General features: G+C 35.8%; 1 protein-coding gene across 5 annotated transcripts in view; it reads left to right on the forward strand.

Moving 5' to 3' along the window:
* Positions 1–24,840, forward strand: part of OXR1 (oxidation resistance 1) — a 563,019-nt gene that overhangs the window by 495,239 nt on the left and 42,940 nt on the right. For all 5 annotated transcript variants that reach the window (XM_078153702.1, XM_078153703.1, XM_078153704.1 and 2 more), the window contains one exon: positions 5,630–6,393. In XM_078153702.1, coding sequence (XP_078009828.1) covers positions 5,630–6,393 — 764 coding nt within the window. The remainder of the gene's footprint in view (positions 1–5,629; positions 6,394–24,840) is intronic.

Raw genomic sequence — 24,840 nt, forward strand, 5'->3', positions numbered from 1 at the left:
GAAGGTTCCCCACCGTTCATTAGCGTAATTTATTAATTCCTTTTCCTTTCCTCTACTTATCTAATTCTCTTATTTTTCAAAGTTAATAGTCAAGTAAAATGCTCTTTTCTTGTCTCCTTTTCACCTGGTTGTTCATCAGTGTTTCTCTTTTTCATTTTCTGCTGCCTCTTTTTGAAAAGAATTTCTTTTCCTTGTACTCTTAAATAATTGTTTTCCCTTTCTACCTGTCCTAGACACTTATTCTTTGTTTCATTGTCCTTGTACCTGTTTATTCCGTCTTTTTTTTTTTGTATTTCTCACGGAATGATAGTTTCTAAGGTATCTGTTTTGAGATTTGTCTTTTTAAACAGTTTCTATGTAATAGATTTTGGCTTCCCCCTTTTTTTCTGAGGTTGCTGCCACAACCATTCTCCTCTAGGCCTTTCTGGGAAACTACAGGCATTATTTTCCCTTTATTATTTACCACTGCCTCGATTAGGCTACATCATAAATTCCTCTGTTTTCTTCGCTATTCCCTTTTGTGGGCCCTCCTCTTCTGCAATTTAGACCCACATCTATAGGCAAAGTCTTATGAGGTTTAACATAGTACCTGGCATATAGATGCTTAATAAATGCTGACTTGACTTTTTTTTCCCTGGGGCAGTTTTATTTCATTGCTTGTGCTTTCGTTGGTTGTTGTACTTAATTTTCTTATGTTTCTGTTGTCTGAGGTGTTTGCAAAGCAAATTATCTGTTCACATTTGGTTTGTTTTTCTTTTGTAGGAATGCTTCACATATCTTTATTGATCATCTTTTTCATTGGTGATTAGGTTCATGGTAGCAGAGTATGTCACCTTGGTGAACTCCTTTGTTACCTAGAATACATTATTTCACTCCTTACTGTGATTTCTGGTGAATGTAAAATAATCTTGTGTTAATTGAATTTCCTTTCCTTTATATTTGAAGGTTTTTGTTCTGATTGCTTATAAAATTATTATTTGTTAATAATTTGAAGTTATTTAATTTGTTAAAATTTGTTAATTGTTACCTATCATGTGCCTGGAAGTTTTCAGCATAGATTTTTTTTTCTTTTTCTCTTGAGATAATCTTTTGATTGACACTTTTTCTGTCTTTAGAAGTTCTAGGCAATTTTCTTGTATTATTTATTACATCATGGTGTTTGGTCTTTTGATTTGTTGTGTTGTTCTAAAATCCTTAAATTGTCTCTGTGCATTCTGTCTTTGAGATCAATAAATTTTGCTTGCACAGAATCTTCCAGATTGTTCTTTATCTCTATGCATTTGCATGTGTTTTTAGTGAGATTTGCCACTATGGATTACAGTTTTTCAGTTCTACCAGTTATTACTCTTGTGGAAGCCTTACATTCTGCTTTCATGATTTGTATTTTTCTTTTGAACAATTGGGGAACATCTTGCTATGTTTTCAAGCTCTCTTAGGAATCTACTGGGACTTTTGTCTAATCATGTGTTGAGTTCATTTTCCTTTATGTTACAGTATTTGTAGATATCTGTACTTAGCTGATCTCCAGGCCGTGTTCCTTGTTATTAATATCTTTCCTGTTGAGATATTTGCTTGTATTTAAGGTTTTTAATTGAGTTTTCTTCCTTCTGAGATCAGTGGTAATTTCAGCCTTTTTTTTTTAAATATTCCCCTATTCTGAACTCTCCTATTCATTTACCTTTGATGTAGTATTTCTACCAAGGGTGGACCTCAAATAGGTTTCAGTTTCTTCCCATACTTAGGTAATTCACTTTTTGCCAGCCTGGGTCTCTCCTTCAGGTGACTCTTTTTAGGGCTAGAATTCACCTTAATTGGATGCCTCTCCCCTTTATTTCAGGCCTGGTGGCATCCTAGACACTCCACACAGAGTAGAAGGCAGGATAGAGTGTTTTGTTTTGTTTTGTTTTGTTTTTGTTGCTTCCTGCCACAGAGTGGTAGGGTGAAGGCAGGACAGGAACTACCCCAGCAGCACGGGATCTAGCTCAGTGGATCTCAGAGCTCAAGCCAGTGGATCTTCGTCTGTAGTCTCATCAGAGCATGGGGAATGGTAAGATAGGGGTTTGCTGAGTGAGCATATTAGGGATTGGAGTTTGTCCTCAGCTTTTGTTACTTTATTTGGGTTGTCTCGATGTGGAAATAGTTTCTATTAATTTGCCTCTTAGACATAATTCTTGACTTTGAGAAGTCATGAAGATTAGAGAAAATGTCTAGTACTCCATCTTGTTGGTTATGTAACCTAGAAATGTGTACTCTAATTTTCTTAGGAATTCACACTTTTGCTAAAAAAGGAAACTCTTCATATATATATATATGTATATATATGTATATAATGTATATATATGTAAAACAGTTTGTGGAGAATTAAGACAAACTAAGCAGTCCTTGATAGCTGCTTCTTTTTCCTCACTCAAACACATATTTTAACTCAGTAATTAACCAACCAGTGTTTGGATTTCTATCATGGTCCTAGGTACTGTAGGAAAAATACATAGGGTTCCTACCCTTGTGGAACTTTCAGTCTGATTGGAAAGGCAAAATTAATACATATGGACTTAAAAAAAATACAGAACACCATATAATTAAGTACTAAATTATTTGATAAAGGTGATGATTGTAAAGTCATGGATTACAAGGAATGATTTCATGCAGTCTGTGGTGCCTGTCAGTAGGTTCAGATGATGTGGATTAAAGCCTGAGGGAAAAGGATCCTAGAAGGTGCTGGTGACTTTCAGTAAAATTGTTTCAGGAAAAACATTTATTTGTTCCTGCAGTACAAATTGCAAAAGACAGTATGAGTTCTTCGAATAGAAAGTCGTCTTTGATTGTTGTCTTTGTATCTATCACTAGTGCTACGTGAAGGGACTGATACATAGTGGTGCTTAGTGCTTGTGTGTGTTTGAGTGAGCCAGGGATGTCAGCCACTTGAAAACGAAATTTGACAGTGGAAAGAATGCTAGAAATAATTGCTGAAAGTTCCAAGTAGGGTCCACCAGAAGTTTAATCAAGATATAGAGGAGGCTTGTGTATGTTATGAGGTAGAAAGGGAGCCAGTTGGGGGAGAAAAGGACTGATTATTCTGGAAAAGGAGGTTAGAGGCACTTTGGAATAGCAGAAAAAAGATTACATCTGGTGTGGAGAGACTGGGTACATGTACATCCTGGCTCCACGTTTATTACTTGTGTGACCCTAGGCAGTTCACGTAAGTTTTCTGTGCATCAGTTCTCTAATGTATAAAATGAGGGGATTGGACTAAATACCCCTTACGCATTAAAATTTGAAATTCTAAATGTAATAACAAGACAAGAAGGAATTAAATTTAGAACACAAGTGAAGGAGCTTGCTTTAGAAGAACATATGTATCCTCTTTCTGAAAGATAAGAATTGCATTATTTCAAACTATCCCTAATTGGCCTTAAATTTCACAGTGAAGTAGTAAACAAATCATCTATTGAAGGAATGTGTGGGATTGGGAATTTTGGTGGGGAAATAAGAAAAAGTCACAATGGCCTGAGAAATTAGAAAATATTTTCACATAATCATTTTGATCTTTACAACAGATCTGTGAGGTTTGTAGGACAAGTATTTCCCTTATTTTGCAGATGAGCTGAGGTTATGAAATGTACTAATAAATCAGCGGAGGTAAATAAAGGGATTGCTGGACAGTGGCAAGGTTCCACTGAAGCTGGAGAAGGAGAATTTGTGGTGGATCAAGTCTATATGATTCTGCCTTTTTCTTTCACATTGATCTTCCACATTAGACTATGAGCTCCTTGAGGATAGGGAATGTTTTTTCCTTTCTTTGTATCACCAGCTCTTAGCACAATGCCTAGCATATAACAGGCACTTCATAAATGCTTATTGATTTGATTTGATTTATTCTGTATTCTAGATCAGGAATAGAGTAAGTAGGGCAATATAGGGTTTCATGTAAGATCAGTAGAGGCAATACCCACTTTGATGAAATTAGAAATCCACAAAGTGTTTGAAGGTCTTCATACTGTCCTGCATTGTTTTGAGTATGCTCATCTAAGTTAGTGGATGATTTTCCTTCTCTTAAAAATGTCTAAATCAGAACTGGACTTCCCTTAATACAATGCATTTGAGGCTCTCTTCATCTTGGTATTATGGTTAAATAGTGCTTATTGCCAAAGGTTTTAGATTATAACTGGTTCTAGAGTTTTCCTAGTGACTGAAATATAACTCTGTTTAAAACTTGAATATCAAAAAAGTGGAGTGAGCTGTTTCAGGAGGTAGTATATTCTCCATCACTTGAGGTCCTCCAGCACCAGCTGGTTGAGCACTCATCTCAATATTTTGTAGAAGACATTCCTGTCAGACATGGTTGAATTAGATTATTTCTTAGGTTCCTTGCAACTGATGTTCTGAGAATATCTTTGAGGTAGTGATAGTCAAAATGCATGAAGTCTCAGAAAAAAATAAGGGATAGTAAAAAGTTGTAATATTTTATGGTATTCTAAGTCAATTTACATGGCTGCTTCATGGTATTTGGAGTGTTTTCCTGTTTATTTTTGATTTATTTCTAAATAATTTTGTCATGTCTACTATTTAAAAAATATCTGTTGCATTAATTTTTCTAATCAAAACTTGAGGATTCTGTAAAGCTTTAAAATTTTGACTGTTGAGTAACAGAATCTTTGCTAAAAGGTCATTTGCAACAATCAGTGTTTTAATTTTTCGTCTCAGGAGTTGTATCCATGTTACTAGGGCACTAAAGACAGTGATATTTGCAAATTGGCCTCAGAATAATTTTGGAGGTTAATGAAATACTATTATACGTCTTCATTTCTGTGGTCTGCCAGATAAAGTTTAAAATACATTTAAAATTCTCAGTTATTCTTGATCACTTAGCTTGGCTGGACATGAGTAAAATTAGTGTACTTACTGGTGGTTATGTTGTGTCTTTTGCTAAGGTATCACTTTTTAAGCAAAGTAGAATGTGAAAATCCAAATATACAAATTGACAAATTGGTGGTTGTGATTATTTGCTTTTATAAATGTATCTGTTCATAGTATTTCTTAAATACTTCTTAACTGATAATATTATTCAAATTATAATAAACTTTAGTAACATTTCTACTGCTTATATCCAAAAGCAAGGCAGAGAAAATAAAAATTCTAAGATATTTGGGTCATTCCAGTTGATTCATATTATGTTTAAATAAATAAGTCTCGGTATCCTCCTACATTTTGAAGTATTAAAATATTTGCAAGCCCAAATTTCATGATCTAATTAATTTTCTAGTGACAGACCATCGCCTGAAAGTTATACCAACATTCAAAACTTGTATTATAGTTGTTGTTTTGGAGATATGCATATGAGGGTAACTTTGCAGATAGCCTTCTAGAGCACACATGATTTCTCCTGGACACATGGAGGAAAGGTTTTATTTAACTTATTTTGATATCCATGGCTTATGTAGAAATGATAGTGATAAAAGTTTTGGTACTTGAAATTTGTTGACAGTTAATATTAGGACAAAATGTGTATTATATAATATGTAATTATATAAATATTTAATTTCATTATTTTTGATTAATTGACAACTTTGTTTAAGATAAACAGAAAATATTTAAGTATATAGTAACTTTTATTTTTGTTTGCTGACAGAGAGGTAGATCAATTATCAGTAAGGGATCTCTGCTATTTTAAGAAAATGACAAGAAGTAATACTGATGACATAGACTCAAGGATTCGGGATACGGGGAATGACAGTGCCAGCACTGCACCCAGGAGCACTGAGGAGTCTCTCTCTGAAGATGTGTTCACAGAATCAGAACTCTCTCCAATACGGGAGGAGCTCATTTCTTCAGATGAACTACGTCAAGATAAATCTTCTGGTGCATCATCAGAATCTGTCCAAACTGTGCAAGCTGGTGCAGTCATTGCAGATTCTACTGTTACTCCCGATAATTTAAAAGGCAATATTGAACAGCCTGCCTATGATGTGGGGATGCTAGGTCGTAAAACAAATTTAGACAGTCCAGAAGTAGCCTTAAAAGAAGGAGATCCAGTTACAAGCATCTCTCAACAGTCTTTACAAGAAACACAATGCCATAAGGAAAATAACATGGGGGTCAAAATGAACACAAACAAGGATTTTACACTTTCTGAGAATTTAGTACAAAAACCAGAAGGTGAGAAAGAAAACAGGCATTTTGGGGAAATCACAGAATCTCAGGAAGAGGAAACTGTGAACAAAGGGAAACAAGGAAAGGAACAAATTCAGGACTCTGAGACAGAGGTGGAAGAGCTACGTAAACTCTGGAAAAGTCACACTATGCAACAAACCAAACAGCAAAGGGAAAATATTCAGCAGGTGTCACAGAAAGAAATTAAGCACAAAATAGCACCTGCAGATGGACATATGGAAGGTAAGTGTTATGACCTGCTTAAAACTAATTTAGCTTATACCAGAGACATTAACATGGACCTATTGGACATTAATGACAGATGACGTAGTGCCTTCTTCCTCCTCAGCCTCCCCACCACAAGTGTGTGTGCCCTTGTGCACGTGTACGTGCACAAACACACACATGTACATGGCTATCCCAGGCACTAGACAAGCTGATAATGGTACCAACAGCATTCATAGAGAATTGCTCGATTTTCTTCTCCCTTAGGAAGATCCTGTATGTTTTTTCTCCTTTTCCTCTGTGTTTCCACATTCATGTCTTAATTCCATATCAGACAATCTTTTCTCTCTCTCTCTCTCTCTCTCTCTCTCTCTCTCTCTCTCTCTCTCTCTCTCTCTCTCACACACACACACACACACACACACACACACACACACACCACACACACACACACACACACACACACACTTCCCTTCTAATCATGCTGTGGATTGGGGATACTAATACAAAGGTGATAGTCCTCAAAGAGCTTGTCTTTTAATAGGGAACAACAGTCTGTATTGAGGAGTCATGATCAGGGAGGAATATTTTGGCTTGTTAAATATAAGGGAGTAGATTGCCACACTTTTTCTAGTAGCAATAGTAGTGTTATTTTGACTCCCAAATTGGAAAAGAGGTAGGGGATGAGGGAGTTGTGGAGGGAAATAAAATACATATATTATTTGAATGAAGGAGTTAACAGTTAAGTGTTAAGTATGGTAGATAGAGTCCTGGATTTAGGACTGCAAAGATCTGAGTTCACATGCTCCTTCAAACTATTAGATGTGTAGTCCTTGGTAAGTTACTTAGCCTCTCTGGGACTACTTTCTTTATCTGTACTACAACGGGATGATAATAATAGTAATAATAGGACTTGCTTCACAAGGTTGTTGTTAGGATTAGATGAAAATAACACGTCCAGTTCTTAGTAAATGTTAAAAGTACTGTATAAATGCTAGCTATTGTTATCATCATCATTATTATTGAAAATGGAAATAAAACAGTATTGATGTCAGGGATACTTTCACTTTTTGTTTTTGTATCCCAAGCTTCTGAGTTTGTTTCATATAGTAGGAATTTAATAAGTGTTTGCTGGATTGAATTGAATTTTGCTATTATTATCTGTCTTAAAAGGCTATTATTTTTGTATTTATATCATGAGTTTATATTTGTTAATAAAAAATCATGATAAAATGTAAGGTAGAATTTGGTAGATTTAATTTAGAGAAATTGCATCTAAATACTTCATTCCAAAGGTAAGTTGTTTTGAGTTTTTCAGTCTAGAACAGTAAACAAACAAAAAGTCTGAGGTAGGGGTTATACTAGCCCTTTGATCATCCACAAAAATTCCTATGATTTGAAAATAGTAGTAGCTATAGTAGAAACATGTTGCTGATCTCCAGCTTAGATGCTGTTTCCATAATAATATTAAATGTTTATATGATGATTCTGCCCACTTCAGTCATGGATTCAATTTGGTATCAGTCATCTAGTGGATAAGCATTTATTAAGTGCTTACTGTCTCTACACCAAGAATGATATACCTAGGCACACGCAAACTAAGTGGCAAAGACTTAGGGCTTACAGAACTGTTTTGGCCAGATAATAGGGAGATGGGGGCAAGACAGAAAACAAAGACACAGCATGTAAGAAGTTGGCTGTCAATGGTCGCTGAGCCTTAATGACATGAGAGAAAACATACATGCAGTGAGGAATGGTAACCGAAGTAGGAGAATGAAAAGATTGTTTAAAATTAAGTTTAATTACTTATCTTTGAAACTCAATACCCCACCCACCCCAGTGTCCCAGGAGTTTTAGTGTAGTTTTATGTTTTAATGGATTAAAACTGCTCTGAGAGACTCTTAGAAAACACTATTTGAAATGCCAGAGCATGGGCAGAGTAGGAGGAAGGGAGGCCGCAAAGAACAATAAAAGGGGGTGGGGGGTGGGAAACTAAAGAAAATTTTAGGCAGATGTGATTGAGTAGCCTTAGATAGGATTTTTCTTTACTGTCTGTGGATGTAGGCTTTCTCTTTGCATTTTAGGCCTGAGATTGGAGGCTTAGTAGTAGGCCTTATCTTGGTGCATTAATGAATTTATGTCTTAAGTTTATGCAGATTGCCATCCATTCAAGCTCTCTCTTTCAGAGTGATTGTGTTCTTTCCAAGCCTCTCTGTAGAGAGAGAATCCTCACAAAGTGCTGCTGTCCTTTCTCATATCTTTTTTTTTTTCACATTTTGTGGATACAGTGAAACACTCAAGCTGTCCATTGTGTAATCTCTTTCATTGCATGGCTGGTAGCCTGCTTCTTCCAATCGCACATGAAGATCAGCATTTGGAAATGTAGTACAGCCCAATTGCTGCAGCTGCTATGCATCTTTTCTATTGCTTTTGGGTCACCGGCTACTTTGGCTCTTCCAGAGTTGTGGTCTTTGAAGATTCATGATATATCATCACCAAGAGAACATTTGCGTTTTTATTTTTATTCATTTATTTTGGCCAGGAGAACATTAAAATTTTTGAAAGAATTGCAGCATTTCCTCAAAACCACTAATAATATCATGTTTATATAGATTTGCTACGTAAAATTTTTTATAGGACAACCATAATAATTTAGACCAATTATAACTAGTGTAAAGTATAAATTACAAGCTTCCATTAAAGTCTTTCTGTTGTATCTCAATGTGGAGTTTGTCAAAGACTATTCCAAAAGAGCACTAGTTCTGATAGGTTCTACTACAATTTATTTATAGGTCTAGTGACACCTCATATATCTGTTGTCTAAGAACCAGCCCAGTTGTTTGGAGAGAACTTTTACTAGATGATGACTTTGGAAGTATCTCCTCCTTTCTCTTGCTACCCCAATGAAGTACTGAAGTATGATTATTAGAATGTCATTTCATTACTTTCAGAACAGTCTTTATTTGAACTGCTATTAAAATGTTGCCAATTAAAAGTAGTACAGGGCCTTTAGTAAAAAACGTTTTACATTTGTAAGAACATTTGTATTAGCACATAATTTATTAATAAGAAAATTGACATTATTACAGTAAAATATGGCACAGCATATTTGACTTACTGTAATTTACGAATTCCATAGGTCAAAATAAATGTGGTTTTATTCTATTTACATAGATTAAAGAGTATGAAGGATTTAATCCTTACTCTGTATTGGAATCCACTTATAATTCTTAAAAAGAACTTCAGTAAACTTATGTTTCATCTTGAGTAGTGCATGAGTATTTACCAAATTAAAAAGGGATAAGTAATTGATAGAATTACCAGAGTTTTTCTTTGTCAGCATTATTACCATAAGGCTAAAAGGCTGTACAGAACAGCGAATCTTAGTGCTCCATGTTGGTTTTCCTTACTTTGGAAAAATAGATGTACCAATTCAGAGGATCTTAATTCCCACTCAAAAATGCTTTGTGAATCTTAAAGTGCTTTATAAGTTTAAGTTTTTATACTACATATAACACATTTTAAAGAAAAGTGGTATAGGAAGACATTTCATATAACACAAATAAAGGCGTTATTGATAATATCAGTGGATTAAGAAGTTAACAATAAAAAAGGCATTTTATTCACGCTCACATTTTCTAAGACTTTTAATGTTGAGAGCAAAGTATCTATTTCTAATAAATCAAAAAACCTAATATATTACATACCATTTCTCTTTAAAAAAAAATCAGTAGTTCATAAAACATAAAAAGATAGGCCAAGGGGCTTTGTGTCCTATTTGGGGGGAAAAAATCCACCTACCAAGTCTGCAGGATACCATTCCAGTATTTTAACATGGTAAGTAAATATAATGAGTAAAGAGAAACAGTTCCATTTTTTGAATTGGTAAATTTTTGTGCTCAATTTTTGAAGACTGCTTAAAGAATCATTAATTGAATGCTTTAGGTTCTCACAGATACTTGCTGGAGAAACAGAGTAGTTAGTCCAAGATACAGGCAAAGTTAAGAACTCTTGATGTTAGAGGCTTTTTGCTTAGGCAAGATGTAGAAGTAGATAGGACCTCCTAGTTCAACCCCTCATTTTATAGTCAAGGAAATTGGGGCCCAGAGAGGTTATGTGACTTTTTCAGGTTATACAGGTAATATTAATGGTGGGATTTGAACCCAAGTCCAGAGTTAGTGCTCCTTACATTCTATAATATTGCCCCTCAGATACTAGGTAGGCTAGGTAGGTTTGAAACTATAATACTGCTTGCTTATTTAAAAAATGTCAGTTATATCATTTTCAAAGTTTATATAGCTGAAAAGATTATTTATTAGATGGTAGGTAAGATCAAGATATTTTAGAGAAGCTACTAAGGGAATCATTCATGTTTTTGACAAATGAACTGTTCATTATTCAAGAGAAAATGTCAGGATTGGACTCAATCTGTCTTCTGGCTGTAAAATCCATTGATTCCATAATAATAATCTTAAAGTATAGCATTCATTGTTTAAATTGTTGCTTATTACTTAATGGACTTCTTGTTACTCATCAGTGTGGGTAGGACTCTATCTAGATACAGATGTGACTAAACAATTCTTAACTCTGAGGAGATTATCTAATAACAGTGGTAATGATAGCTAAAATTTACATAGTGCTATAAAATTTGTACATTTTCTCATTTGATTTCCCCAACAACCCTCTGAGGTACTGAAAGCGTTTTACTGAGGCTTTATGAAGTCAAGTGACTTGCTCATGGTCATGATGCTAGTGTGTTTGAATCCTCCCTCCTCTGATTCCAAGTCAGGTATTCTTTTCCCTATACCATGCTGCTTCTTGAAGGCATGCTATTTAAAAGTAACACCTCAATAAGAATAAAACAAAAAAACTTGCTATCCCTACTATTATTTGACTTAAGTCTACAAAAACTAGCTACCACATTAGAGATAAGAAAGTGAAAAGGCATATAAAGGCAAATAAAAAGGCATCAAAGAGGCAAAATTATTCCTATTTGTAGATAATAGATAATGTACTTAAAAATTTCCAGAGAATCGGCAAAGAAATTTATTCTTTGACATGATCCAACATTTTAGCAAGGTAGAAATATTCAAATTAAATCCACAAGTTATTAGCATTTCTGTGTATTACAGTCAGTTCTGCTATAACACATGTTTTAAAAACACAAATTTGTTCCATTGCAATTGACATATCAGGGAACATTTTGAGCATGCTGTACATTTCAAGTTTGCTTCTGCACAATTTCTTCCTTGAGAAACAGAATGCAGAAAATTGCACCACTCCAAATGACTCACAAACTGTATTGTTCTGATGCCTACTTTCACAAGCAAATTCAGGTCCTTGTCAAGGTAAAGTGCCTCATTTATTTTATATCTTTTAGTGCAGTAGGACTATGATTGGAGTAGGGCTAGACAGCGCCATTCCCACCTTGAACGGCTTCCCACTCCACTGTGGCCTCTAGCCTGAGGCCCGGGTTGCCAAAGCCACAGATATTGCCAGTTTATTGTACTATTTATGTGTTTAACCATTTAGCATGCAGTCATTTTTATTAGGTTCCTATCTATTTGTTTATGTGTCACTGATGAAATTTTTGAGCATTGTGCCTAACCTTCTTTTCAATAATCTCTGTGGTTTTTTGTGGTTTGTATTATGTGCGTTTGGGTGGTTAGGTGGCACAGTGGATAGAGCGCCAGTCCTGGAGTCAGGAAGCCCAGAGTTCAAATACAGCCTCAGAAACTTACTAGCTACGTGACCCTGGGCAAGTCATTTAACCCTGTTTACTTCAGTTTCCTCATCTGTAAAATGAGCTGGAGAAGGAAATGGCAGATTGCTTCAATATCTTTGCCAAGAAAACTCCAAAAGGGCTCATCGAGAGTCACATATGAAAAACAATTGAGCAACAACAACAGCTGTTACATATGTCAAGTTATAGCAGAACTAACTATACTGATAACCCTACCCCCCAAAAAAAAATTTCATTCAAAATAATTGTAAAATGCAGAAATTGGGAATTAACATAGTAACACAAATGCAACTACACAATACTTCAAAGATAAAGTCAGACTTAAATAATTGGAGAGATAGTCATTGATCATGGTTGAGTCCTATCAAGATGATAAAAATTAGGGGGCAGCTAGGGGGCGCAGTGGGTAGAGCACCAGCCCTGAAGTCAGGAGGACCTGAGTTCAAATGCGGCCTCAGACCAAACATTTGACACTTAGTAGCTGTGGCAAATCACTTAAACCCAATTGCCTTAAAAAAAAAAGATAATAAAAATTAGACTACCAGAATTAATTTAGAGATTTATTAAATTACCAGAGAGAATACTTTATGGACTTAGATAAAATGACAAAATTCATATGTAAAAATAAAATATCTAAAATTTTTGCGAAATAATAGGTGGAAAATACAAATCATGAGGACAGTCATTACCAGATCTCAAGCAATATTAGAAATCAGTAGGCATCAAAAATAGAAAAGCAGATAAATTCAACAGAATGGATAAGCAATGAATAGAATAAGAAGTAGGCAAAAAAAAGAACAGTAGACTACATTTGGTAGACTCAAGAACATACATTACTGAGAGAAGGACTCCTTCTTTTGACAAGGCTTCCTGAGAAAACTACAAAGCACTTGAGTAGAAATTTGATTTTGATTAGTGTCTTGTACCACAGTAAGCTAAAAATGAATATAAATGGTCATGCAGTTTTGTTTTGCTTTTTTAACCAGAAGAGAGCAAGATCAGGTGCCTTTCACAACTGTGTCTGGGTGGAATTCTTTTTTTAAAAAATTTTAATTAATTTATTTTGATTTATCAAGAATCACTTCCATATGCTTTTAAGTTGAAAATTTTTCTCCCCCTCCCTCCTACCACCTTCCCCAACATGGCATACAATCTGATATAGGCTATACATATACATTCCTATTAAACATATTTTCACATTAGAGATGTTGTAAGTATGAATTAGAACCAATAGAAGGAACCACCAGAAAGAGGAAACAAAACTCAACAGAAGAGGAAAAAAAATAGCAAATAGTATGCTTCTATCTGCATGCAAATTCCATAGTTCTTTCTTTGGATGTGGATAGCATTTTCCATCATGAGGCCTTTGGAGATGTCTTAAATCCTTGTATTGCTGGGAAGGGTTAAATTTATCAATATTAGTCATCACACAACGTGGCTGTTATTTTGTACAATGTTCTCTTTGTTCTGCTCACATCACTCAGCATTAGATCATACAGGTCTTTCCAGGTTTTTCTGAAGTCAGCCTGTTCATCATTTCTTATAGCACAATAGTATTCCATTACATTCACATACCACAACTTGTTCAGCCAATCCCCAGTTGATGGGCATCCTCTCAATTTCCAATTCTTTGCCACCACAAAAAGAGCTACTATAAATATTTTCATACATGTGGGTCCTTTTCCCACTTGTGTGATCTCTTTAGGATATAGCCCTAGAAGTGCTATTGCTGGGTCAAAAGGTATGCACATTTTATAGCCCTTTGGGCATAGTTCCAAATTGTTCTCCAAAATGGTTGGATCATTTCACAACTCCACCAACAATGCATTAGTGTTCCAGTTTTCCCACATCTTCTCCAGCATTTATCATTTTCTTGTTTTGTCATCTTGGCCAATCTAATAGAGGTGATGTGGTACCTCAGAATTGTTTTGATTTGCATTTCTCCAGTCAATTCTGGATGGAATTCTTAACTGAACAAAAGACAGATCATAAATGAGAAGACAGACAGTTTTGCCAATCTAAAATTTAAAAGTTTCTGAATGATTAAAATAAAATAGAATTTGAAGAAATGTTAGAGTGGGCAGTTTTTTCCATTCAAAAATTATTGACTGAAATCTGAGTCATACTTAATACAGAAATGGTCAGAGGATACAAACAGATTAAAAGACATGCAAAGCATAAATGACCACATGGAAATATACGCACACATATGTGTGTGTGTATATGTGTGCATGTATGTATATGTGTGTGTGTGTGTGTGTGTAGATATATCTATATACACACAGTGATATCAAATGAGCAAACTGAGTCCCAGAGAACCCAAGTGATTGAAGGTCTTACAACTTGCCAGTTACAAAACCACGACTGGAACTCATGTCTTCTGATTCTGAATTTGCCACTCTTTCTATCATGTTTATCACAAAATGCTTTAACAGTCTTAAAGGTTTGGATTGGGTTTCCCTTGTCCCCAACTAATACATCTAAGAATAAGATGTTGCAAATTAAAGTAATTCTGGTGTTTCAACTCTATGAAAACTAGCAAAAGTGACAAAATATAGGAATGCTCATTGTTAAAGAAACTGTGGGGAAACAGACACATCGAATTAATGGTAGTGGAATTGTAAAGTCGTCCAGTCCTTTGAGATATCAGGTTGGGATTAGTCAAGAGAAGAGCCTAATTTGTCCAAGCCCTTTGCCCAGCCAATAGGCATATCCACCAAGGACATTGGATGGAAACAAAGGTCCAGTATACACAAAAACATTCATAGTAGTTATCTCTGTGAAAGCAAATAACTGGTAGATGCCCATCTATTCGAAAATTGCTAAAAACTTATAAATCAGTGGAATATTCTAAATGAAAAGATCTGTCAAAGAAAGTTCAACTCTGAATAACTGAAAAGGCTTTGAAGGTCTTGGTCAACAAATAATGAAACATGCCCCAACTCCAAAGGAATTAGTAGGATAGAGTATCTTATTTGTTGTCCACTCTATTAGATGTTTTTTCTTATTTTCTTTTGTCACAAGAGGAAGTTCAGTCAGGCAGAGGAGTAATAAAATTGCTGTGATTTAAAAACAAAAATCATCACTAATATTTTTTTTTTAGAGAAAAACACTCCAATATAGCTATTATCACTTTAGCACATAGGAATATAGATTTGATTTGAGCAGATAAACATTAGAAACATGGTTAAAATTATGTATCATGTACTTTTAAAGCTAGAAAAAAGTAATCTGAAGAGGCAGAAGTGCGTGCGTGTGTGTGTGTGTGTGTGTGTGTGTGTGTGTGTGTGTGTGAATTCTTGTCAGCAAGAGTTCATTCAACTTCTGCCTGACCTCATGGTGGGCTCCAAAGCATATTTAAATTTATAGAATGTGATATATTTGAAGCTCAGCCCTCTTAAAACTCTACCAAAATAATCTAACAAAAGGAGCTGTTAGATTCTTGTCTATATTCCACTGCTATAAACTTTTCTTAAGGGTTGATTGAGAATTAACCATAATTTGGGATGACAAAGATTATTCTTAGCTTCATGAAAACTTGTGCATACTTTCCAAGGATTAGTTTGATCTAACACTAAGAGCAGGCTTGTACATAACAAAAAAGGTGCTTAGTTATATTTTGTCTTTTGTGTTAAAACAGGTAAAGTTTGGTATAAAACTCAAGATAAATCATTCCAATTTGTGTGCACAAATTCTGTTGATGTAATGTAAAGCTAGGGAAGCAATGAAAACAAGTTATAAATAAATATGTACATCTAAGAATATAGATTTCATTTGGAAACATATACTCTGCTTGGGTCAAACTGCACCTGTAATATTGTGTTGAATTTTGTGCAAAGGAAAGATATTGATAAACTAGAGAGCATACAGAAGAAGATAATCCTGATCAGTTGAAAGTCTTGAAAATGGTTAGCATAGAGAAGAGAAACTTGGAAGAGACATGTTTGTCATCTTCCAAATATTCAAAAGGCAGTCTTATGGAAGTGGTATTAGATTTGTTCTGTTTGGATCAATGAGTAGATGTTGCCAAGAGGCAGACTAAGACATGTCTGGAGAAACTTCCCAGCAATTTGTACTATCACAAAGAAGATGGGTATCTCAGGAGGTAGTTAAGTTTTTCTTCACTAGAGGTCTTCCAAGTATAGCATAGATGACCACTTACCAGTTTGGATTATATGGCTTCTGAGACTGAAGTTAGCGTGTTGTTCATCTGTTCAGTTATGTCCAACTCTTTGTGACCCTGTTTGAGTTTTTATTGGCAAAGATACTGGATTGATTTAACCATTTCCTTTTCCAGTTCATTTTATAGATGAGGCACTGAGGCGGACAAGGTTAAGTGATTTGCCCAGGGTCCCACAGCTAGTAAATGTTTGAGACCAGATTTGAACTCACTTCCTCCTCTTGCTCTATCCACTGTGCCACCTAACTGCCCCAAAGTTATTTTATTCTGATGGAAATTTACTTGTGCCTGTCCTAAAAAGATAGGTGGCCTCTTCTCCACACACCTTCTAAAATTAAAAGCATAATGAAAAATGTTATAGAATTCTGTTGTTGAAAGAAATTCATGGGGCAGCTAGGTTGCTCAGTGGATAGAGCACCAGCCCTGAAGTCAGGAGGACCTGAGTTCAAATGTGGCCTCAGACCAAAACACTTGACACTTAACTAGCTGTGTGACCTTGGGCAAGTCACTTAACCTCAATTGCCTAAAAAAAAGAAAGAAATTCATAAACCATCTGGCTAATCCATGTACTTGTTTTTATTAGATAAATTTCTTAAATGCAAGCATTTGAGGACAAAGACTTTCTCTCCTTTCTGTTCAGTAGCTAAATAGTTTTACACTCAAGGCAAAAAAAAAAAATTTACCACATGGGATGAGCACAGCTTATTTAAAACAGAGCCCATTACAGAAAGTTTTTATGTTTAGTTTTAGAAGGTAGAATTAAAAATAAGATGTTAAAGTATATTTGGGAGATATTAAAAACTTCTGAAAGCAATATTCAGTCTTTTGTATTTTTTTCTTTTAAAAAGAATTAGGGTAGGAAAACTATAGGGAGTTATTTTGAACATTTTTAACTTCAGATTGTGTTTAGTTAACACTGAGTCCTCATTCTTGCCTGCACTCTTTTAGACTTGAATCATCTACAAAATTCCTCCCATTTATTTTATGCATTATAGAAAGGCATATCAGTTTAAAGAATGAAATCAAGTAAATAATAATAGGTACTTTTTTTTATTATACTTAATACTTCTAAGCAGGAATCACATTGGTAATTGAAATAGATATCCTAAATCTTATTTTAAATAGTATTTTTACTTACCTCCCAAACCAGTTCCTTCGCCAAAGGCGACAAGAAATGGAAAAACCTTAATTTATATTTCAGCTTTTTAAATTTCTCTATCTCTGCTCACCAGATGCTAATAAATTTAACCCTTACTGAGTTATTCCTATGTAAAATGTATTTCTTTTAGCCTGAAACTTATTCTCCAAGCTGTAACATCCCTAAATAGTGAAATAAAGGGTAGATAAATGCAAGAAGAGAAACCAATGGCCTGTAATTGGCATAAGAATAATTAAGTTGACTATAATTACATACTCAACTTTGAGGGTGATTTTTATTTATATATGTTAGAATACATTTTATGTCTCTGTTCTTTTTGTTTAGATGCATCTCTGTTAAGCTGTAATCCTCCAAAGCTTCAGAACAAGGAGATGTGTCTATAAATACATAAGTCCATTTGATAGAGTTCCAATTTACCCAGGGGTGACCCTAGAGTACTAGTTTTGACCTATCATACCTGAGGTCACTGTTAATCTTCCCTCTAAATAACTAGATTTAGGCCCAAACTAAAGATAAGCCAATTTATTTTATGTTCTTAAGAACTGGGATAAGCTTGAACTGGATTTTTCAATGTATTGGTATCCCTGACCAACCTGTATGTTTCTTTCAATGATTAGAAGCTTCTGGAGGGCATGGGCTGTTTTATTTGTGTGTCCTCAGTGCCTACCACAATCCCTGGCATATATTAGGTCCTTAATAAATGTTTGGTGATTGTTGCAGTCTGAGAGGTTGAGACCCCTCAAAGACCAGAGTGTAGGACAGGGTCATCTGGAATGAATTCATGGACTCGAGTGTTCTTGGGTCAAGCTGGCAAAGATTGATTCTTAAGGATTCTTAAGGAACCTTTGAGAGACTCAGATGGTGCTAGGGTTTATATGGAAAAGGGACATGGGAAAGCAGTGCCAGTGATACTAATTACATAATCTAAAGGTCCAGGTGTCTTTGGGAGCTATGGATGGGAAGGCATAGGGAGTGTACCAGACGTTGAGGGAGTTGTCAGAGGTATGGACCTTGGGGATCTGGCGGGAGGAAGAGTCCTTGGGTCAACCAGAGACAAAAATCCTTGGACCAGGCACCCCTCTTTCGGTCCTGATTAGAGAATGCTCTGCAACAAGAGAAAATTTTCTCACAGGTCAGGAGCCTACTAAGAAATTGGGAGGCTTCCAGAGACATGACCTTAGGGCTGGGTCTTGAGCAGCCCATCAGTCTCTTATCCAGCTTTGTGTAACTTCACTAGGGAGAGAAATGAGTGTCTTGCTGGGTCCCACTCATGAGAAAATGATAGGCACAGTGTCCTTCGAGGGGGGGAAACTTCCAGGGATAGTGTTTCTGAGGCTAGGGAGAAATTGGGATCCAAGAACAAGTACCCAAGCACCCCATCAGGTGTGAGAGGTAAAATATGGAATTAATGGCCATTTTCCTTGCTAGATTCACTTTGATGTCTTTGCTTTTGGTTTGCCACATTGACGTAATTTTATTTTTGCCATTAAGGTGAATTTGAACATTGCCTTTAATTTTCCTATTTAACTTATTGAAACATTGAGATCATACAGACCTGTGTATGGAGTGCCTACAGTTGGCTGCGGTTGGCTTCCAAAGTGCTACATTTTAATTCAGTTGGTATTTAGGAGAGGCAAAAACAACGTGATCCCAAACCTTGATTTTCACCTTTTGGTTTGGGAATAATCAAGTGAAAGGCAACAGTACTTCTAGAAAGGGCATGGCAATTGCCATTTATGGTCCATTCACTATCCATGTAATTCTACAGACCCAATCTCCCTTTACTAGCCACTTAACCTCCGTTATGTTTGTCTACTCCTATTACACTGTAAGCTTCTTGAGGCTAGGGGATATTCAGTTTTATATTTGTGTCCGCTATATCTTGTTTAATGTCAAGTATTTAATAGGTACTTAATAATTGCTTTTTGATTTATTTATTCATGGATTGTCATACTGGGTTCCTTGAATTTTGACTACAACTAGAATCATCAATATTTGTTTTTAAATTGTCTAAGAAGTAGGATTTCTTGGGTAACTATGTAAGAGGAAAAAGCAGATCCATTTTTGAAGTAACTAAGTATATAGAACCAACATCTATTAAAACCATAGTCCCTCAAAAAACTTCTAATTATTGTACTGCATCTTAGGAAATTTTTATTATATCTGTAATAATTTAAATTAACTGAACAGATTTCTGATTTTTTCTTAAAATTAAAATGGACTATTGATATGTAGGACATTATGTATTACCTATAAATATCCTTGAAATTCATATTTCTTGAGTTCAGTTAATCTGTGGCTTTATAAATTAATCAGCTTTTAGGCCAAAAGATATTTTTCTTTATTTTTATTTAGGCCAAAAGTTTATTTTTCTTTTTTTTTTAAGTGTTTTTTAAAATTTTTATTTTTTTAATTTTTTTTCCATATGCTCTTGAGTTGAAAATTTTTCTCTCTTTTTCTCCCCCCCCCAAGATGGCGCACAATCTGACATAGGCTTCACATTTACATACGCATTAAACGTATTTTCACATTAGTGAAGTTGTAAGTAAGAATTAAAACCAATAGGAGGAACCATCATAAAGGTGAAACAAAACTCAACAGAAGGTAAAAATAAGTGAGAGCGATTCGACTTCCATAGTTCTTTCTTTGGATGTGGACAGCATTTTCCATCCCAAGGCCTTTGGAGATGTCTTAGATCCTCATAATGCTGAGAAGGGTTCAGTTTAACATTCTTAGTCATTGTATAATGTGACTCTATTGTGTACAAAGTCCTCTTGGTTCTGCTCACTTCACTCAGCATCAGACCATAGAAGTCTTTCCAGGTTTTTCTGAAGTCAGCCTGTTCATCATTTCTTATAGCACAATAGTATTCCATTATATTCACATACCACAACTTGTTCAGCCAATCCCCAGTTGATGGGCATCCTCTCAATTTCCAATTCTTTGCCACCACAAAAAGAGCTACTATAAATATTTTCATACATGTGGGTCCTTTTCCCATTTGTGTGATCTCTTTAGGATATAGCCCTAGAAGTGCTATTGCTGGATCAAAGGGTATGCACATTTTTATAGCCCTTTGGGCATAGTTCCAAATTGTTCTCCAAAATGGTTGGATCATTTCACAACTCCACCAACAATGTATTAGCGTTCCAATTTTCCCACATCCTCTCCAACATTTATCATTTTCCTGTTTTGTCATGTTGGCCAATCTGATAGGTGTGATGTGGTACCTCAGAGTTGTTTTGATTTTTATTTCTCTAATCAATAATGATTTAGAGCATTTTTTCGTATGACTATAGATGGCTTTAATTTCTTCATCTGAGAACTGTCTGTTCATATCCTTTGACCATTTATCAATTGGGGAATGGCTTGTGTTCTTATAAATTTGTCTTAATTCTCTATATATTTTAGAAATGAGGCCTATATCAGAAAGACTGGTTGTAAAAATTCTTTCCCAATTTTCTACCTTCCTTCTAATCTTAGTTGCATTGGCTTTGTTTGTGCAAAAACTTTTCAATTTAATGTAATCAAAATTATTTCTCCTTTTTCCTTTCTCCCCTTCACTAGTGTTTTGCTTTTGACCACCGCCTCCTTCAGTCCCTTCCCCCTTTTATTATCCCTTTCCCTTTTCTTTGCCTTTAGTCTTACTGCTACTTCCCTCCCTTTTCCCCCCTTTCTTCCCCCCCTTTTCTTTCCCTTTTCCCTCCTACTGCCTGTAGGGCAAGTTAAATTTCTATACCTAACTGATTATATTATGCCCTTCTTGAGCCTAATCTGATGAGAGTAAGGTTCAAACAATGCTCCACCCCCCTTCTTTCCCTCTGCTATAATAGGATTTTGTGTCTTTTCCTGTAATGTAATTTACCCTTGTCTGCCTCGTCCTTTCTCAGTACCTTTTCTAAGATCAGATTGATCCACTTATTTGGATCCATTTAACCCACTTGATTAGATTTTTTTTTATCATTACATCAAAGTCAACTAATATCCACTCTCTATATGTATACTCCTTTAACAAGGTGTAATAACAATACAGTTCTCAAGGGTTGCAAGTCTCATATTCCCTTGTAGGGGTTTAAACAGCCCCCCCCCTTATTAACACATATTGTATCTTCTGTCCCATTTACCTTTTAAGTCCTTCTTGAGTCCGTACTTGAAGATCAAATTTTTTGTTGAGCTCTGGTCTTTTTATCAGGAAAATTTGGAATTCCTTTCATTGAATATCCACCTCCTCCTTGAAAAATGATGCTCATTTTTGCTGGGTAATTGATCCTTGGCTGCATTCCAAGCTCCTTTGCCTACGGAATATCATGTTCCATGCCCTGTGGTCTTTTAATGTAGAAGCTGCAAGGTCCTGTGTAATCCTGACTGTAGTTCCATGATATTTAAATTCTTTCTTTCTGGCTGCTTGCAGCACCTTCTCTCTCATCTGGTAATTTTCAAATTTTGCTATTATATTTCTTGGCATTAATTTGGGATCTCTTTCAGGTGGTGATCGGTGGATTCTTTCTATGGTTATTTTCCCTTTTTTCTAAGACTTCTGGCAGTTTCCTTTATGATTTCCTGAAAGATACTGTCCAGGCTCTTTTTTTCCTCATGATTTTCAGGTAGTCCAATAATTTTTAAATTGTCTCTCCTGAGTCGATTTTCCAGGTCGGTTGTTTTACTGATGAGGTATTTTACATTTTCATCTATTTTTTCATTTTTTTGTTTCTGTTTGACTGATTCTTGCTCTCTCATAGAGACATTAGTTTCCATTTGTCCAATTCTAGTTTTTAACAGATTGTTTTCTTCTGTTAGTTTTTGTACTTCCTTCTTCAACTGGCCAATTGTGTTTTTTAGGGACTTGTTTTCTCAGTGTATTTTTTTTCCAACTGGCCAATTGTATTTTTGAAGGACTCTTTTACCTCTCTCATTTGACTATTAAAATCCTTCTTGAGCTCTTCTAAGAAGGCTTTTTGGGCTTCAGACCAGTTCATATTCCCTTTTGTTGTTGCAGATGTGGGTTTGTTGACAATGTTGTCCTCTTCAGAATTTCTGTCTTGATCTTCACTCTTCTCATAATATGAATCTATGGTACGTTTCTTTTTACTCATGGTGTTTCTTTATTCCTTGGCCTTTAAAGAGATTGAGCTCTCTTGCTGGGGAGCAGAGGGCACTAACCCAAGCTTCTTGTGTTGGGAGCCTAGGTCTTGGTCACTGGCTTTGCGTTCTGGGGCCTCTTATGCTGGGAATTGGAGGCTGTAGGTTTCTGGCAGCTTACCTTGTGTTGGGCTGGAATCAGCAAGGCTGGAACTTTCAGGCAATTCTAGGTTGCCTGCTTTTCCTTTCCTTTAGCGTTCTTCAGCTCCTTTTAGATGGCTGCTGCAGGATGTTTATCTGTCTGGGGCCCCCTGCAGTGTTGTCTCCATTTCTGCTAATGCACAGGGAGATTCCTTTGTAGTGGAGTGCTGAGGCACCTGGTGGTTTTCCGAGCTGGTTTCCATCGGTGGTCCCCCGTCCCCCCCCTCACTGAGGCACTCAGAGGTCCAGGTATTGGTGTTTGCCTGCTCTACCATCTACGCTTCAGGATTTCTTCACAATTGGAGGCTGCAAGGGCTCCTAATTCACCTGTTGTTGGGTTGGAATCAGCAAGGCTGGGGCTTTAGGAAGCCTTTAGGTTGTTTTCTTCACCTCTTTTCAGATGAATGCGGCAGGGTACTTATCCGCCTGGGGCCCCTTGTTTTTGCTGAGGCACTGGGAGATCCTTTTGCTGGGCTACTGCACTGCTGCTCCTTGTCTTTCTTCTAGTTCAGGTGTTCCAGGGTTTTTTTTTTTCCTGGGATGATATTTTCTGGGTTTTCAGAGGTTGATAGGGGAGAGTGAGAGCGACTACCTTTTCACTCCGCCATCTTGGCTCCCGGAAGCGGAAGACCAAAAGTTTATTTTTCTACATAATGCTTCAGTTATCTCATGTCATTGGCTACTAAACTGTCTGGAGACTTTTCTAGAGATTTTTTTTTAATGGAAGGTTATTTAAAATCTGCCATATTGTTCTTTGGCTTCTTCAGAAGAAATTAAAAACACAATTTAATATTTCCCTAATGGTTCAAGATCACCATTGTAAATATCAGTCCCCTTTAAATATAGCTGTAGATGAAGATAAAATATTGGGGAATAAAGGATCCTGGAACATGAACTGTCGTAAAGTCTTTATCAGTTTTCCCTTTGGTCATTTGCTTCTGGGAAGGATTTGAATGAAGCAGTTCTTAGGTTCATAGCCTTTCCAGAAGTTTGTATATTTCCTTCTCTTTCTCATTTTGAGAAAAAAAAAATCTTGCCTTCTACATTTTCTGCTTTGAAACATGGCTGCTAGTAAAAGTATCTAGTTAGTGTGTGTCATAGCTAAAAGCAAAATAATATGACTCTTTCCTAAAACATTTTCTTAATTTAGACAACAAAAATGCTAGTATTTATATAGCACTTTAGGGTTTGCAAAGCACTGTGCACGTTATTATTAATGATACATTTCAAATGTGACTTAATTGTACTCATTAGTGTCAGACTAAGTAGCAAGCAATTGTTGGATGCTTGTCACTAATTGAGAAGATTTGTCCTTCACTACTCTAGCTCAAGTAGCTTCTCTCCTTTTTTTAAAATTGCATACATTTCCTTCTCACATGGCCAGTTCTAGTATTTTTCGAACCACACAGAATGACATTGAAATTGTTTGGGCTTATGCAGAACCAAAGATTTTGAAGCCCTAAGTTTAAAACTTTAAAAGAAGATAAAAATCTTACACACAATTTTTACTGTTTACTGAATCCTGATTGACCATGTAATGTAAATGATATAAATTTTGTGTGTTTATCTGCGTGTATGTATGTGGGGGAGAGAGGGGGGGAGGGAGGGGAGAGATATTGAACTATAAGGTTGAAATAGCTGTGCCTTAATTCATATCTGTAATGAGAATAATAATAATTAATCTTTATTTGTTTAGTCATTTTAGTTGTGTCCAACTCTTCATGACCCTGTGGACTTTCTGTCTGTGAGATTTTATTGGCAAGGATAACTGGAGTGGTTTGCCATTTCCTTCTTTAGCGTATTACCTTTTGTCAGAAGTCTCCACTATGATCTGTTCATCTTGCATAGTCCTGCAGGGCATGGCTCATAGTTTTGTTGAACAGCTCAAGCCCCTCTGCTTGATCCATAGGCAAACAGAGGTTAAATGACTTGCCCAAGGTCACATAGCTAGGAAGTTTCTGAGGCTGCCTTTGAAAGCCGGCAAGCACTTTAAAGATCAAATGAAACAATGTATGTAAAGTGTTTGTTTTTACATTTGTAGGACGATTTTCTTTTTGCTATGAGTTAATGATAATGTAGAGGAGGAACCAATCCTCAGCTACC

This window comes from Phascolarctos cinereus, unplaced genomic scaffold, assembly GCF_003287225.1.
Source record: "Phascolarctos cinereus isolate Bilbo 61053 unplaced genomic scaffold, phaCin_HiC Scaffold_4;HRSCAF=312, whole genome shotgun sequence".
Lineage (NCBI taxonomy): Eukaryota > Metazoa > Chordata > Mammalia > Diprotodontia > Phascolarctidae > Phascolarctos > Phascolarctos cinereus.